Source organism: Drosophila mojavensis, unplaced genomic scaffold, assembly GCF_018153725.1.
Source record: "Drosophila mojavensis isolate 15081-1352.22 unplaced genomic scaffold, ASM1815372v1 contig_36, whole genome shotgun sequence".
NCBI lineage: Eukaryota > Metazoa > Arthropoda > Insecta > Diptera > Drosophilidae > Drosophila > Drosophila mojavensis.
The window spans coordinates 4,695,454-4,710,560 of NW_025318858.1; the positions used below are offsets into that span (position 1 = coordinate 4,695,454).

At 47.8% G+C, this 15,107-nt stretch overlaps 4 protein-coding genes across 4 annotated transcripts; 3 read left to right on the forward strand and 1 right to left on the reverse strand.

Annotated features, from left to right (window-relative positions):
• The first annotated feature begins 428 nt into the window (after positions 1–428).
• On the forward strand, positions 429–3,389 carry LOC6575988 (SWI/SNF-related matrix-associated actin-dependent regulator of chromatin subfamily A-like protein 1). Its single transcript, XM_002001956.4, has 7 exons — positions 429–1,460; positions 1,520–2,010; positions 2,073–2,223; positions 2,298–2,462; positions 2,530–2,812; positions 2,871–3,065; positions 3,122–3,389. Exons 1-7 carry the CDS (start codon positions 736–738, stop codon positions 3,311–3,313), a joined length of 2,202 nt encoding a protein of 733 aa, XP_002001992.1. The 5' UTR covers positions 429–735; the 3' UTR covers positions 3,314–3,389.
• Positions 3,390–3,812: 423 nt separating this feature from the next.
• Positions 3,813–11,739, forward strand: LOC6575989 (cilia- and flagella-associated protein 44). Its single transcript, XM_002001957.4, has 9 exons — positions 3,813–4,044; positions 4,109–4,271; positions 4,328–6,144; positions 6,206–6,850; positions 6,912–7,019; positions 7,647–9,267; positions 9,734–10,156; positions 10,233–10,457; positions 10,512–11,739. The coding sequence occupies exons 1-9, from the start codon at positions 3,932–3,934 to the stop codon at positions 11,409–11,411; spliced, it is 6,015 nt and encodes a 2,004-aa protein (XP_002001993.1). The 5' UTR covers positions 3,813–3,931; the 3' UTR covers positions 11,412–11,739.
• Positions 11,740–11,992: 253 nt separating this feature from the next.
• On the reverse strand, positions 11,993–14,123 carry LOC6575990 (KIF-binding protein). The gene has a single exon (XM_002001958.4). It carries the CDS (start codon positions 13,991–13,993, stop codon positions 12,209–12,211), a length of 1,785 nt encoding a protein of 594 aa, XP_002001994.1. The 5' UTR covers positions 13,994–14,123; the 3' UTR covers positions 11,993–12,208.
• An 89-nt stretch (positions 14,124–14,212) lies between these two features.
• On the forward strand, positions 14,213–14,976 carry LOC6575991 (transcription initiation factor TFIID subunit 10). Its single transcript, XM_002001959.4, has 3 exons — positions 14,213–14,522; positions 14,579–14,728; positions 14,786–14,976. The coding sequence occupies exons 1-3, from the start codon at positions 14,283–14,285 to the stop codon at positions 14,891–14,893; spliced, it is 498 nt and encodes a 165-aa protein (XP_002001995.1). The 5' UTR covers positions 14,213–14,282; the 3' UTR covers positions 14,894–14,976.
• The last annotated feature ends 131 nt before the right edge of the window (positions 14,977–15,107 follow it).

A 15,107-nucleotide genomic window follows, 5' to 3' on the forward strand; every position in this document is an offset into this window, starting at 1 on the left:
CTCCACTACGTTGACATAGCCGGAGATTAAAAACACAGAATAGCCTTCACAAAAAGCAATAAAGAAAGCAATGAGCGGCTGCCATGTATACATACATATATAGAAATGTATTTATGTATATGTACTCATGTCTGTAAATACATTGGATATAATAAAAGAAATAACAGGCGCCATCTTTTAATTGTAATAATAAAAAAAAATAATAATAATTAAAAAAAAACAGTAAGCCACATTTTTATCTTGACTTAAATACACAGGTTTTTTATAGCACAACATTTTAATCAAATTTAATTTCACCACTTTGCGGTACTTTTTGAGCGCACTTCACCGATACTTGTGGCGGTCGCGCAATAAATGATAGTTTCGATCGATAATCTTCGAGATTATTCAATTATATCGCCATCATATCACATTTGGATTGTAAATATCGATAGGCCAAAGCATAGCAACTGACCAAACTATAAACCCAATTACAAAATATGACAAAGTCACTTGTTATTTTCCAAACATTGCCCATAACATGAAAGCTTACATAGATTAAACGACCTAAATTAAAATCACAAATTTTACTAAAGTAAATATTAAACCCATTCAAAAAGTGCGCGCCACTTTTCGATAACAAGCAGCTGTTTCCCTATTCCATGTCGTAACAACCCTGTTTTTGTCTTGTTTTCTACATGGCCAAAGATTAACTCATCGTAAATTTAAAAGTAAATAAGAGTTTGTGGACTTGAAATGTCAGTCTGCACAGCAGATGAGATTGCAGAGAAACGGCGCATCGCACTAGCCAAGCTGCAGGCTAAGAAAAACCAAACACCAGCCGTAAATTCAAACACAAAGCCCGCCACAAATGTCAACGAACAATTGGGCGCAAAATCCGCGTCGAGTTTTTACAATTCGCCGCCTCAAAACAATACGAAAACAGTTAATAATAATAACAACAATGTCAGCCAAAACAAGAGCTCATCCTTTCTGAATGCGCTCAAAGCCATAAAGACCACGAGTGCGCGTGAATTAGGCCGCGTCGCCGCTCATCCATACCAACGCCCCAATGGAGGAAGCAAACCCACACTCTGCCTGAGTCCGGAGAGGGAACAGCCGCAGCAGCAGCTGGCGTCTGTTTTTACAAAATCGATTAGTTGTAAAGTGTATTTGATAAGCGCCCAACGTTTCGCTGTTGTGCCTTCCGGCTACCATCAGCAGTTAATTGAAGTCTTTAAGAATATTCCGAGTAAATCGTATGATCCACAAACCCGTAACTGGGATTTCGATCTCAAGGACTACCAGCTGCTGCAGCAGCATGTTGGAGATCTTAAACCGAATGTTGTCATTGGCACGATACCCAAGAAAGTCATTGATCTCTGCAAGCAGCCGGCGAAGCCCTTGGAGAGGAGTGTCTTGGCCTCCATTGAGCCAAAGCTGGCCGAGAAGCTGATGCCCTTCCAGGAGGAGGGCGTGTGGTAAGAAAGCTTCGCTCCAACTGCAAACATTTTCATTTAATAGACTTTCACTTTCGCAGCTTCTCCATAGCTCAGCAGGGACGTGTCATGATCTGCGATGAAATGGGCCTGGGCAAGACCTATCAGGCGCTAGCAGTAGCAGACTACTTCAGGGAGGATTGGCCTTTGCTCATCTGCACGACGGCCAGCACACGCGACGCCTGGGCCATGCACATAACAGAACTCCTGCCCTCCGTGCCGGTGCACTGCATCCAGCTGCTGACCAACAGCAATATGTATGTGGTGGATGCCAAGGTTCTGATCACCAGCTACAACATGATGGAGCGCTATATGGATAAGCTATTAGAGCGCAAGTTCGGCTGCGTCATCTACGACGAATCGCACACGCTGAAGAATGGCAAAGCCAAGTGCACAGCAGTGGCCAAGCGGCTGGCCGATCAGGCTAAGCGCGTAATCCTGCTCTCTGGCACGCCGGCTCTCTCCCGTCCCCTGGAGCTCTTCACACAGATTCAGCTCGTGGACAGTCGCTTTATGAACTTCATGGAGTACAGTGAGTCTAGGCAATTTATTTAATTGGAGATCTCTTTTGTAATAGGCTTCTATCGTTGGCAGCCTCTCGCTACTGTGATGGCAAGCAAAGCCATTTCGGCTGGGATGCCAACGGGCAATCGAATCTTGACGAGCTAAAGGTCGTCCTGAAGCTCAAATATATGCTGCGGCGCACCAAGGCGGAGGTGCTGCCACAGTTGGCAGAGAAGAATCGGTAGGAAATGGGTTAAAATCTTGAACTCCTTTATATGTATATTATATCTGTTTAATCTATGATTACTTTTGCAGTGAAACAGTTGTGCTTGATCCCGCTTTGGTTTGGACTAACGATGCTGCAAAGAGCTCTTGCACGGAGCTCAACAACGAGCTGCAAAAGGCCAAAGGCAAGTCGCGCGAGGAGCTGCTCCTGCGTTTCTATGCGCGCACGGCGGAGGTGAAAACGAAGGCTGTTTGGTAAATAGGGACAAGTTTAATATCAGCATACGATTGCAACTAATCCATCCATGCTCGCCCCCTGCAGCGCATATTTAAAAACGTTGATCAAGGAAAAACTAAAGTTCATCATCTTTGCACATCATCGCATTATGATGGATGCGATATGTGATGCTCTGCGATCCCTTAAAGTTTCCTTCATACGCATCGATGGGCAAACGCGCAGCGATGTCCGAGCCGGCTATGTGGACACCTTCCAGAAATCGAGCAGCTGCAGGGCGGCTGTCCTGTCGCTCAAGGCCTGCAACTCGGGCATAACGCTGACAGCAGCGGAAATTATTGTATTTGCAGAGCTCGATTGGAATCCTAGCGTAGGTCCAATCAACAGTTTATTGTACCTTATGCCTTATGTCATCTGCTTGCTTATAGACCCTGGCGCAGGCGGAGAGTCGCGCGCATCGCATTGGCCAAACGAAGCCCGTGGTCTGTCGCTATCTGATGGCCAATCAAACGGCTGACGATACCATTTGGAACATGCTGAAGAACAAGCAGGAGGTGCTCAGCAAGGTGGGCATCTTTGCCGAGAATCTGCAGCATGCCACGCACACAGCCGCGCCCACAACTGTAAGTGCGTAACTCTTATGAAAGTCACTTTAACTAATGCCATTTATGCATTTTAGTCAAGCAAGATTGAGCAGTATTTCTCGCCAAACAAGCCCAAGTCGGAGACAAGCGCAGCCGAGGCACAAGCCAAAGAGGATACTGAGAGCAGCGTGAAGGAGAAGGACACAATTGTGGATAGCGAAAAGGATATAGCTGCTTTCTTTAATGATGATGATGATGATGATGCATTTAAGGATTTAATCTTTTGATGGTTCCGTTTTATACTATATAATTTACAGATTGTGTTTATTTAGTTATAAGAAAATAAATAAATATTTAAATGAATCTCTGAATATAAATAAGGAATATTTGTAGGCTTTTCTCAATTTAAGATTCAATTTGTGTATTTATCTTAATTTTCATCATAGTTTGTAAAGTGAATTATAAAATTTCCTAGAGATGTCGGATCTTTAAATTTGACAACTTTACTATGAAGAATGAGATACGAATTTCAAAACCTATTGAAAGAAAGATTTAAAATTTAGATAAAAACTAAAAAATATATGTATGTATGTAGTATAGATAAATGTGCTAAGTATAGGGGAAAAAAACTCCCTAGTCAAAAAAAACTCTGGTCAGTTAGTTCAGCTGATAACAGCTTCTCTTTTATCAACTAAACAAATTTCTGTGCGGCATAATATAGCTCAAGCTTGAATTGTTTTAGTGTTAAGGACACACTCAATACAAACCTCCTTTGCGCATGCCTAGAATATTGGTTGCCAATCCATTTGCCGACTGCCTTGGCAACCACCTGAAACACTAGTCGAGAAAACTTTTTGAATTGACTCAAAAAACAAATAGGATAAACAAAATATATATCGAGAGGCATGGATAGCTCATTGGGCGAAAATGCGGAGCTGGTGGGGGCGGAGGATCTTGACGAGGAGGGCCTGAACGATGATTATAATGTATCCTTTATGCAGGACATTATCACACTGGAGTAAGTGAACCGCATAGAGCCTCCATTTGACGATAGATGAGTTTATTTTGGAATCCTCCTCTAGGCACTCCTTTGGCTACGACTGCAAGCGTCTGTTCAATCTGGTTTTGGTAGACGATGATACGTTGGTCTTTGCGTCCGGCAACTTTTTGCACTACTTTAGCATATCCAGGGGCGAGGTGACCTTTCGGGAGACCGTCTTCGGTTGCGGCGTGGGCTTCATTACCGTAAGTAGTTCTCTGGAGACTAAATGAATGCCAACTCGGAGTTTTGACGCCCGCAGAAAAACGAACGCCCCGAGTTTAGCAACCTCTTCACTGTCGGCGAAAATGGACCCAAGCCGACGATCTTCATCTACGCTTATCCCTCGCATGACATTCACACCAAACTCCTGAATGCAGCCAAAAGTTGCTTCACGGCCGGCTCCTACAATTCGAGCGGGGAGCTCTTCGCCTCGCAGGCTGGCTATCCCGACTTCATTATCACCATTTGGCGCTGGCAGAAGGCGGAGGTGGTGCTGCGGGCCAAATCGTTTCAGAGCAACATCTTATACGTGCACTTCTCCGAGCATAATCCCATTCTGTTGTGCTCCGCCGGCCTCAGTCACATCAAGTTCTGGAAGATGGCCAACACGTTCACGGGCCTTAAGCTGAAGGGCGACCTGGGCCGGTTTGGCAAGACGGACTTCAGCGACATCTGTGCGATGTATATGCTGCCCGACGAGAATGTCATCTCGGGCTGTGACTGGGGCAACATGCTGCTGTGGGAGGCGGGGCTCATCAAGTTCGAGATCTGCCGCAAGGGTCGCAAGCCGTGTCACACGAAACCCATCACACGGATCACCATGTCCAATGGCGAGGTCACCACCGTTGGCATGGACGGCTATGTGCGCGTCTGGTTTTGGGAGACAGTCGACATAGCCGATCCGCCGGAGGATGATCTCTTCGTCGAAATCGATCCCATTTACGAGTTCAAGATCTCCAACGTCGAGCTGCGCTGCATGCAGAAGATCAAGCCGTTCGATGACACAGACTTTGGATACTACGTTCAGGATGGTGGAGGCGGGATTTGGTTCTGCGACATCAACACGTTTGATGTGCCACGCCCACCCAAACAGCTCTACTCGTGCGTGGGCGGGCGCGTGCTGGCCGCCCAAATGTCAGCCATATCGCCGCATCTGTTGGCCCTCTCCGAGACGGGAAAACTCTTCGTCTACGATTTCGAGCGACACAAGTTGCTGCTGGACAAACAGTTCGCTTCGAACGGGGTGGACATCTTGTGGCTAGACGCACAGATTTCCAGCTATGGCACCGAGCTGATTGCCGGATTCGAGGATGGCATACTGCGACAGCTCTTCCTCGATCTCAGTGATCCGAATAAGACCTCCATTCAGCTGATACGCGCCTACAAGGCGCACACAGCGCCCATCACCTGTGTGGGCGTGAATCGCATTAGCACGATCTTGGTGAGCGGGGCGATGGACAAGACGATGTTCATCTATCGGCTGAGCAACGATGCCGAGAAGCTAGTCCAGTTGAATCCGCTGGGCTTTGTGGAATTCAAGGCTGTGCCCAGCTGCTTCCACTGGCATCAGGAAGAGATGTCGGTGGTCTTGATTGGGTGCATGAGCGGCGAGGTCTATGAGTATAATATACGCACCAATGTTACCGACGCGGAGACCTACCTGAGCTACAACATCACGGAGCCGAATCGCTTGCGCAGCACCCGCTTCGTGTCGGTCAAGAGCCGTATACGGCGAGATCTGAGGCGCGAGCAGATCAAGAAGCGCAAGGAGAAGAAAAAGGAGCGGAAGCTGCGCGAAATCGAAAAGCTGAAGCAGGCCAATCCTGGCCTACAGATCGATATGGACAGCGCCCTGGCTGACTCGGAACCAGATGAGGAGGAGGAACCGCTTCACATACCCGCCATACCCAATCGCGTCATCTGGCTGCGCTACACGGAACGCAACACCATCTGGGTCTCCATGGCGGGCTACGATGCCGGCTACCTCTATGAGCTGGACTTTGATTTGCCCGAGCCGAAGTACTGCACGCTGATCACCGATGCCGATGACATCGAGATACACAGCTACTATATCCTGTAAGACCGGTAGGGGAGTCACATATGAGATTCTCTAATGAATTCCCTATCTATCCCTTAGCGAGGAGTTCCTGCTATTTGGTCTGGTGAACGGCAGCCTCCGCATCAACCACATTAATTCGGAGGACTTCACAGATCTCTCCGACTATCGCACTTACCCCATGCACGACGCCCTCAAGGGCACCATTCCCGCCATATTGAGCAGCTACGATGGCGAGTATCTGGTCACAATTGGCTTCGACGGCAACATCTTTCTCTACAAGTGGAGTGGGCCGAAGTATGTTAGAAGTGCGCGGTGGCCGAGTTTGCCGGGCCTGCCTAGTGCTAGGACGGTTGAGGACATTACCGACCCGGAGACACCGTCGCTGGAGCAGGTCAAGATCAATGCGGAGCTGAAGCGCCAGCAGGAGGCTGCCGAGGCTCACGATCGTGATGTTCTGGCCAAGATCGGAATACTCCAGAACACCTACTTCGACATCATCAAGAAGAATGACGAGCTGCCGCCAGGATTGCGTGTGCCGGACAAGGACCTGCTGCTCGATCCGCGCATCACACAACAAATTCGCGACGAGCTCCAGGCCGAGCTCGACGATGTGCGCGAGGATCTCGCCTACGATCTGGAGGTTGCCCAGGTCGGCCACCAGAAGCTCTACAATCACTTCCTCAAATGCCTGGATCACATACCCTTCACTATAGCGCCGCTCCGGTGAGTCCTTTCAGAGTCGGTGCAGACCCCCAAAACATCAATGTTATATCTAAATCCGCAGGGCCAAAATTGATCCAGTTGCCACATTTCGCGTGGAGGCCCTGGGCGAGGAGTTCGATCAGATCAAGCGCGACATTGCGGAACGACTTAAAATGGAACACGATATGCGGTAAGTATTCTTCCACGATGCTAGTGTTTGGCCTTCGGTCCGACTATCTTTAATCCCCGTTGTTGTAATTGAAATATCATTGTCTCTTCATCACGCAAACAAGCAGCAGAGATTGCGAGGAGCTTGTACCAGACCAGCCCGAAGTGTAAGACTATTCAGCTAAATATTTACGATTCGAGCACGTCTTTTATAAGTTTTACGGCACATGCTAAATAAGCTATCTAAGAATCACAGTTAACGTAATTCTTTATTTCAGTATATCCTCTATTTTGTTCTGGTATCCTTCTCTCTTAAGATTCCCTTACCTTTTAGGACTTCCTTTCCTAGTTCTTCATTTCCTTGTTTTTCATTTCTTGCAATTTTTTTTTTTTTTTGTAGAACATGTTTCTTTCGTCTAAGTGTCGACCAGGGTACGTTCATATAGTCACTTATGTAAGGTTCTCTATTGTTTTCTTGTGTCTCTTCCTCATGGGAGGAAGTCCTGTCTTCATTTGCTTGCTATGCCTATCATGTAGTCGTTCAATTATATGGATTTTTTCCTTCTTGGTACATATCCTTATTCTAAAGTCACTTTTATAAAAATTAAGAATTGCATGTAAATGTAACCCATTCCTTGCTGCTCTTCAGCCTGACCGATACACTAGAATCTGATGAAAAGGTGGAGCTGATGGGCGAACCACCTATTGAATCGTTCTTCTTTGGCCGTGAGCCGACGACTATTACGCCCAAATTTAGCAGGACGATGATGCGATTGCTGCACCGCTATCGCAAAAGGCAGCTGTACGAGGTGCGGCGCATGTTCGACTGGGAGAAGCTGGAGCGCCAGAAGCCCGATCCGAATCGCAATCATCCCGATGACGATGCCCAGATAGCGGCCGCAATGCGAAACTTGGGCGACTATAAGCTAAAGATTGGCTCCGACTATGAGCCAAAGACCACGGAAACCCTGACGGCCAAGTACATTGAAATTGTTGAGTGCCGGGAGAGATACTTCAATATGCTCGACTCGTACAATCAGCGGCTGAGGTCGCTGCGCGATCGCAAAAAGGAGGTGATGGACATTATAGAGCATCATCGCGTCCGGTTGAAGCGATTACACGAATATCTGCCGGAGGCGAATCGCATGTACATGCGACACATCAACGAAATCGACATGGAAGCAGAGTATCCGGAGACGAATCTCATCGAGCACTATACGCCCGGCTGCGGCGTCAATGTGGATGATATACTCAGCTTGGATGCGAGCGTCGAGGAGCTGATAGCCGCCAAGAGTCCGAAAATGAGCATCATTCCGGTCAGTCTGTACCCCATGGATCCGTACGCCAACCCGGTCAAGCGTGAGGAGATCAAGTTTAAGGCGCTCCAGGTGTGCCAATTGCCGGCAACGCCGCCGCCGGCCGAGATGCTGCAATATTTAGCGACCTTGCCATCGACCGCAGATCCCAGCTACTATGAGCTGGACGAGGAGGGTAACGGTCCCATGATTCAGGAGATGCGACATCGTTGGCTACGCGTCCGGGTCGTCGAGCAGCTGCTCATGCTGGCTGACCTCGACGAGGTGGTGCGCCTGTTCGACTTGGCACTGGAGAGGCTGCAGGCCGACCGCATCAACATTAAAATGGACTCCGAGTTCCTTAGTTCCTATTTGATCACGCTCAACCAGGAGCTCTACATCCTGCGCGACAGCGAGGAGATCGAGTCCCAGCTGCTCATTAATGCCAAGCACGCCATGAGCACGCGCAACGAGCTTCAGCTGGTGATCAATGCCACCAATCGGCAGCTGGAGGAGCTGCGCAAGAACATTGATAAGATCAATGAGCAGATTGCGGCGCTGCAGCAGAGCTTCATGATCACGGTGAAGGGGCACAAGTTCTATGACTTTCTGCGCCGCATCTTCAAAAAGAAATATCGTCCGCCTAAGCGTGCACGCGGCGAGGACGAGGAATCATCGTCGTCCTCCTCCTCGTCGTCATCGAGCGAGGATGGCGCCGCCGACGCGCAGAGCGTTGACTCCTTGGACATGACCACAATACGGCTGGACGAAACCACCTGTCCCTCTGGCTTGGACCGCACCCTCTACGATTGGTCGTTCTCCATGCGCGCCGATCGTCACGCCCTAGAGCGCAGCTTGGCGGACTGCCATCGGGACGTCGATCGCAAGCGTCGCGAGATTGCCGAAATGCAGACCAAAATGAAGTACCACGAAGAGGTCTACCAGCGGGAGAAGAATACGCTGCTCGAGTTTCGGGTAAGTCGGAAGTAACGATAGCACCGGACTAAGGGAATCTTATTCTGTAGCTTAGTTAGGCTGAAAGAGAAGTCTTGCTGTGTAAGTCTACTAAATGATATTAGGGCTTTTCTGTAAGTAAAATGAAAAGGAAATCGAAGGAAACATTCCTATTCTGTACATTAGTTGGAAAAAGTCTATCTGAAGAGGTCTATAAAATGGTGCAAAGTGAGTCTCTGTGTATAGAATGGAAAGGAAACAGGACTAAGAATTGTTATTCTATCAGTCTGAGGAGCTCTACCGAATGGTGTAAGGGTCTGCTGGTAGAGTCAACCGATTTTCCTAAACTTTTACGAATTTCCCTTAAAAATTTCAAACGGTTAAATTTCTCCCACATCGCTCTCTAGATAGTCTGCCTCTTGAATAGACCCTACTTATATAAACTATAATATTCCTACCTTCCTTCTCATCACTCATCGCCCTGCAGCGCAATAGACAGCAAGAGATCAATAAGGTGCAGATAAGCACGATTTTGCGCATGGATCAACTGCAGCATTTTCGTGAGGGCGAGGACTTTCGGGATGTGTCGAAAGCCATTCTCTTCGATGCTGACATTCTTGTCGAGCTGCGACGCCGTGCCGAGAAGCTGGAGGAGGAGACAATGTCTACGAAACGCTGGCATCGCATCAACTTCATTCACCTGCGTCGCATGACTCGAGATATTAAGTTCATGAGATTCGAGATAACGCGCTTGGAGGAGGAGATTAAGCAGGCGATGATGCGGCGTTTTGGAATCATCATCAATCTGGATGAGCTGGAGGAGGAGGTGCTACGGCGCTACGTTTTTGAGCTGGAGACCACGGCCGAGCAGGAGATGCGAGCCCTCGAAAAGGAGCTGAGCGAAAGGCAGGTGAGTTAGCTCTCATAGCCAGCTCTCGTTTGGCTATTGTCAATCATCTTTCCTACCTCTCCTCGTGTCTCTGCAGATTGAGCTCTCGCGCTGCGAGGAGGAGCTGGTGCAGGAGACGCAGAACAACACGGAGAAGGTGAACATACAGACGGTGCTGCGTGAGCAAAAGTATGTGCTGGACGTCCTGTTGGACGTACAGGAGCGCAACTACAACAAATGGGCGAACCCGCAAGTGCTGAACCTTCAGTACGACATCGAGAAGCTAATGGGCATCGACACTCAGCTGCTGCAGCAAATCGAGGTGGGTACTTTCATCCAGAGTTGTGCTATTAGTGGATAATCCTCCTGCTCGCAGTGTCTGGAACGGGAGATCTGCGCCCTACGCCTGAAGGCTAAGCCACTGCAGATCAATGAGCTGTATCCGGAACACACGGTGACTATCACCAACAAGGAGATTTTGCCGATGGAAGACGAGCCGGAGATATGTCCGGCCATACTCAATGTGGAGGCATATATGCTGCCACCCATGCCCGATGAGTTTATCATGGATCGCGTTCACACGATCGTACAGAAGAGCTTCAATCAGTTCCTCGGCCGACACACAACAGCGGAGAATATACGAAAATTCTCGCAGAGATCGGCGCTCTACCTTTGCCAGGCTGCCTACAGCTTCCAGGGCCGCTACACGGATCGCATAGCCGAGTGCATCACGGAGCACCTGGGCTCGATTGTGCCAAAGAAATACTTTATACACATCGGTGCGGAGGATCTTCGCAAGCTCTTCAACGAGGTGATCGCCGTCTTTGACTATGAGCGCTCCGATGTGAACACCGAAGAGTTGATTTCGGGCATCTTTGATCATGCGAAGGATTCGCTTTGCGGCCGTCCTGCATCCGAGGTGGTCAATCGCACTCAGTTCCTGGTGCTGCACATGTTCAAGGAATTGATCGAGGTGCTGCCCTTCGAGGAGTTCCAGGCCGAAGAGACTATCCGCATGCTTGTCGATGTACTGGAGCGTGAGCCCATGGTAGATCCGCGAGCCATCAATGTCGAGCAACTGATAGACTTGACGCTACAATATGCCAAGGAGAATCTGTTGGATGGGATTACGGCGCTGCCCATCCGTAAGCTGGGCAACGACATACAGAAGCAGCTCCAGAAGAGGCGCCAATTCAAGTATCCCAATTGCCAATCGCCGCTGGCAGTGAGAATAGCCAGCAAGAAGTCCACTCCAAACACGGGCCTACCCTTTTAGGGCCAAGAACTCGAAGGACTTCGGGATCACATCTATCTGTTCCGTCTGTTCCAAACTAAATATAGACTCGATCTATTGCGACACTATTGCATTATGCAATGAATATCAGCTAAAAGTCGTTTTCAATTGGTAAATTGTTATAGGTTTAAGCCAATTGGAATATTGCTCCTTATGTGGCTAACAATCCTAGATCCAATTCATAAATAGATATAGGGTATGAGGCAACACCCACCAGCTCCAAACTAAATATGTAATCCCTATATTATCATACTATTGGTAAATTAGCTAAGGATTGTACTCAATTATTAAATGTCTAATACTCATACACAGAATCAATCTATTTCTACGATATTGATATAGAATGCATTAATAGATGGCTAAAGGGTTAAAGGCTTTCTCAATTAGTAATCCCTAAAAGGTCTTGCCGATGGAAAATAGTGTAGAGGCCTAAAGTCGGTTCCAATTCGTGAGTTGTTAAAGATCGAAGCCGGCTGGGATGTTATCCTTGAGTGGGGACTCCAATGGATACTAATTACTTACTAAATCATATTATATATCCAATACATCAATAGATTGCACTATTTCATTGTAAGGACTTCCCTTGGAAGGCTCGACCCGGTAGACGGGATCAACATTTATTTTAAGTTGCTTGCAATAAATTAAATATAGTTATAGAATGCATTCGTATATAGCGTATAGGGCATTTCCGACTAGCCTATGGATAGCAGAGTTATGGATTGGGACTAGAGCGCATTGCCTTAGTCAAATTATTATAAATCTTGGTTGATCATGAACATTCACTCTACGCGACGTTTCACAGTGTTAATTTTGAGCGGCAACAGTTCCAGCATCTCGCGCACCACCCCAATCTCGCCCTGCAGCTGCTCGGAGGCCTCCTTGTGCTGGTCGCAGGCATCGCTGAAGCGCTTGTAGTAGGTCAAGCACTGATTCAGTTGCTCCAGCTGCTGCTGGGGATGCGCGCTGATCAGCTTGTAGTAGAGGCGACCGATGTGGAAGTGAGCGTAGAGCATGGTGCGCACCTCCTCGTCATCCATGCCGGGCTTCCACTTCTGGCTGTCGCCGCTGACCAAATATGACTTGACATAGCTCTCAAAATGTTTGATGGCCTTCAGGCAGCTCTGATTCACACGTTTCACTTCCTCCGGAGTGGGCAATTGGTTTGACTTAATGGCATCGAGGCGGATGTCCAGAATGGCTGCATGTGCGGTGCCAGCCACATACCAGCACTCCCGGCAGATCTTCAAGTAGCACACCGGATCGAGCAGGTCGAGCAGATCCTCCAAGTATTTGGCGCGTCGCTTTTGCATTTTGGCCTGGTTTTCCGGCTGCTCCTCGAAGAAGGCAATGTGCTCGTAGGCCTCGGCATAATCTTGCATAATCTTTGCATATTCGGTGGCTTCGGTTTCAGCCTTGTAGTAATCTTTCGCCACGTCCAGCCACTCGTTGATGAAGTGAAAGACCAGCTTGGCATCGTCGAAGGTCAGACAGTAGTCGCAGCTAATACGTCGCTCGATGGCCGTCAGATCCAGGTCTTCGAAGCGATAGTCAGCTTCGTCCAGTTGCAGTTTCTCGGCAGCTGCTGCCAGCTTCTTCTGCTCCTGCTCCTCCTCCTCGTCGTCGCGCAGCAGCCGCTCCTTGGACGTCTGCAGGAGCAGCAGGCCGTATTTCGCCCAGCAACGTGCCACATCCGCATAGCGATGCTTGAACGTCTCCGTAACATCTGCTTTTTGTTGCTCGCTCATCTCCGGCTTGAGCATGTGCTCCTCGTGCTCGACCATGATAATGGTGGCCGCCGCCAGATGATGACGCGCCTCCGCAAATCGTTCCTGGCCAATATAGTACTGCGACAGTGTCGCCGTATTGAGTGCAAAGTCAACGGCATCGTACGACTTGTATTGCAGCTGTCGATGGAGAGTGCGATGGCAGCATTGAGCGGATTTCTCCGGTTCACCCATATGCCCATACATCTGGGCCATGTAGAAGCAGCAAAGGGTATAGAGATTCTCCAGCTCCTTGCCTCCGCCATGCGTGGCTTGTAGCTCGTCGGGCGGACTATAGAGATCGGCTACTGCTAAAGCTACCTGCCCACTGGCCTTGAACTCTTCATAGCTCTTGTCGGCCTTTAGGAGCAGCTCCACTGCCTGCTTGTACTCCTGCCGCGAGGCAAGCACAATGCTTAGTTCGTTGACTGCGCTTACATAGGGTATGATGCCTTGGGGAGTGTGTTTATGCGGCTCCATCAGCACCAAGCAGCGATTCAGCAGCTGCTCACCCTCGCTGACCTCCTCAACGTAGATATAAATGCGGCCCAGATCGCGGCATGTGAAGCCCAGCATGGACTTGTAGCAGAGCTCATCTTCGCACCCCTCCTCCTCGGCTGCTTGTATAGATATTAGTTGCTCGTCCAGTTGCTTCTTCAAATCGAGGAGAACGTCGCGCGCTTTGTAGTGGGATCGATAGGGATCTGTGGGTGGATCCGTGCGACTGTCCTGTTCCACTAGCTGGCTGGATTTCTCGAACAGCTCCTTGTAGTCGTTGAGCACTTCCTTTGGTATAACCATATCGTATATATTTTATGTAACTTAATTTCGAATTTTTAAATTTTTTACATTTGACTCATTTTATATTTTATTTTCCTTTTAATATTCAGCTTAGAAACTGTGGCGGCCAAGCGATAAGAGCATTTGCCGGAACAGCTGGTCTTATAGCAAATCAATATAGCAATTCATCGCATACATTCATATATCGATATAATTAATCATAATCATATTTTCCAACACTAGTGACGATTGTCATCACTAATTTTCTGCAAGCTGCAATTGGCATACAATATAAACAAATAAATAAATAATGGCATCGGATGGAGAGGATCTGAACATGACGGCATCTGAAAGCGAAGTTTCTGCAGCGGAAAATGAAACTGACATTGAAGATGCGCCGGTGCCAGAGCTTGAAACAGATGATGACCTTGTAGAAGTTGAAGCTGTCCCCCTGTCGACCGACGAAGCTGAAATGGAGGAATTGCTAACACAACTGGAGGATTATACGCCCACGTTGCCTGATGCGCTCACCTTGCGCATACTAAATAGCGTAAGTAAATCCGAATACTCTACATTTAACTGTTTATTAAAGGTAAGTGTATTTAGTCTGGCTTTGGCTCTGTGGACCCGCGAATCGTTCGCATCATTTCTGTCTCGGCACAAAAATTCATCTCAGATATTGTAAATGATGCGCTGCAGCATTGCAAAACCCGCACAACAAACATACAACACTCCAGCGGACACAGCTCCGGCAAGGTAAGCAATTAAGTTATTTGTTATATACAAAATAATTATCTACAAACATTGCTACAGGACAAGAAGAATCCGAAAGATCGCAAATACACTTTGGCTATGGAGGACTTGGTGCCAGCTCTGGCCGATCATGGCATAACAATGCGGAAGCCACAATATTTTGTTTAAAATCACACTAATTAGAATTAAGCAAAAAGTGCAAAAATATGTATACACCATTTAAAAAAATAAAAATTACAATTTTTATTATATGTTAATGCTAACAGTTACTACTATCGGTTACATATCGAATACATTACTAACGTTATCAACAACGTTTAGATTGCATTACAGTAATATAAATGCTAATATAATGGTTTAGCTACCTAGGAAAGGATAACAA

Bases quoted from the DNA above. Each gene is read 5' to 3' on its own strand.
- LOC6575988 (XM_002001956.4), top strand. From the start codon at position 736: ATGTCAGTCTGCACAGCAGATGAGATTGCAGAGAAACGGCGCATCGCA. The intron at 2,463-2,529 runs GTAAATAGGGAC...CGCCCCCTGCAG, and splicing joins GTGAAAACGAAGGCTGTTTG to CGCATATTTAAAAACGTTGA. The intron at 3,066-3,121 runs GTAAGTGCGTAA...TATGCATTTTAG, and splicing joins ACACAGCCGCGCCCACAACT to TCAAGCAAGATTGAGCAGTA.
- LOC6575989 (XM_002001957.4), top strand. From the start codon at position 3,932: ATGGATAGCTCATTGGGCGAAAATGCGGAGCTGGTGGGGGCGGAGGAT. The intron at 4,045-4,108 runs GTAAGTGAACCG...ATCCTCCTCTAG, and splicing joins CAGGACATTATCACACTGGA to GCACTCCTTTGGCTACGACT. The intron at 10,458-10,511 runs GTGGGTACTTTC...TCCTGCTCGCAG, and splicing joins AGCTGCTGCAGCAAATCGAG to TGTCTGGAACGGGAGATCTG.
- LOC6575991 (XM_002001959.4), top strand. From the start codon at position 14,283: ATGGCATCGGATGGAGAGGATCTGAACATGACGGCATCTGAAAGCGAA. The intron at 14,523-14,578 runs GTAAGTAAATCC...AAGTGTATTTAG, and splicing joins CCTTGCGCATACTAAATAGC to TCTGGCTTTGGCTCTGTGGA. The intron at 14,729-14,785 runs GTAAGCAATTAA...ACATTGCTACAG, and splicing joins GCGGACACAGCTCCGGCAAG to GACAAGAAGAATCCGAAAGA.
- LOC6575990 (XM_002001958.4), bottom strand. From the start codon at position 13,993: ATGGTTATACCAAAGGAAGTGCTCAACGACTACAAGGAGCTGTTCGAG.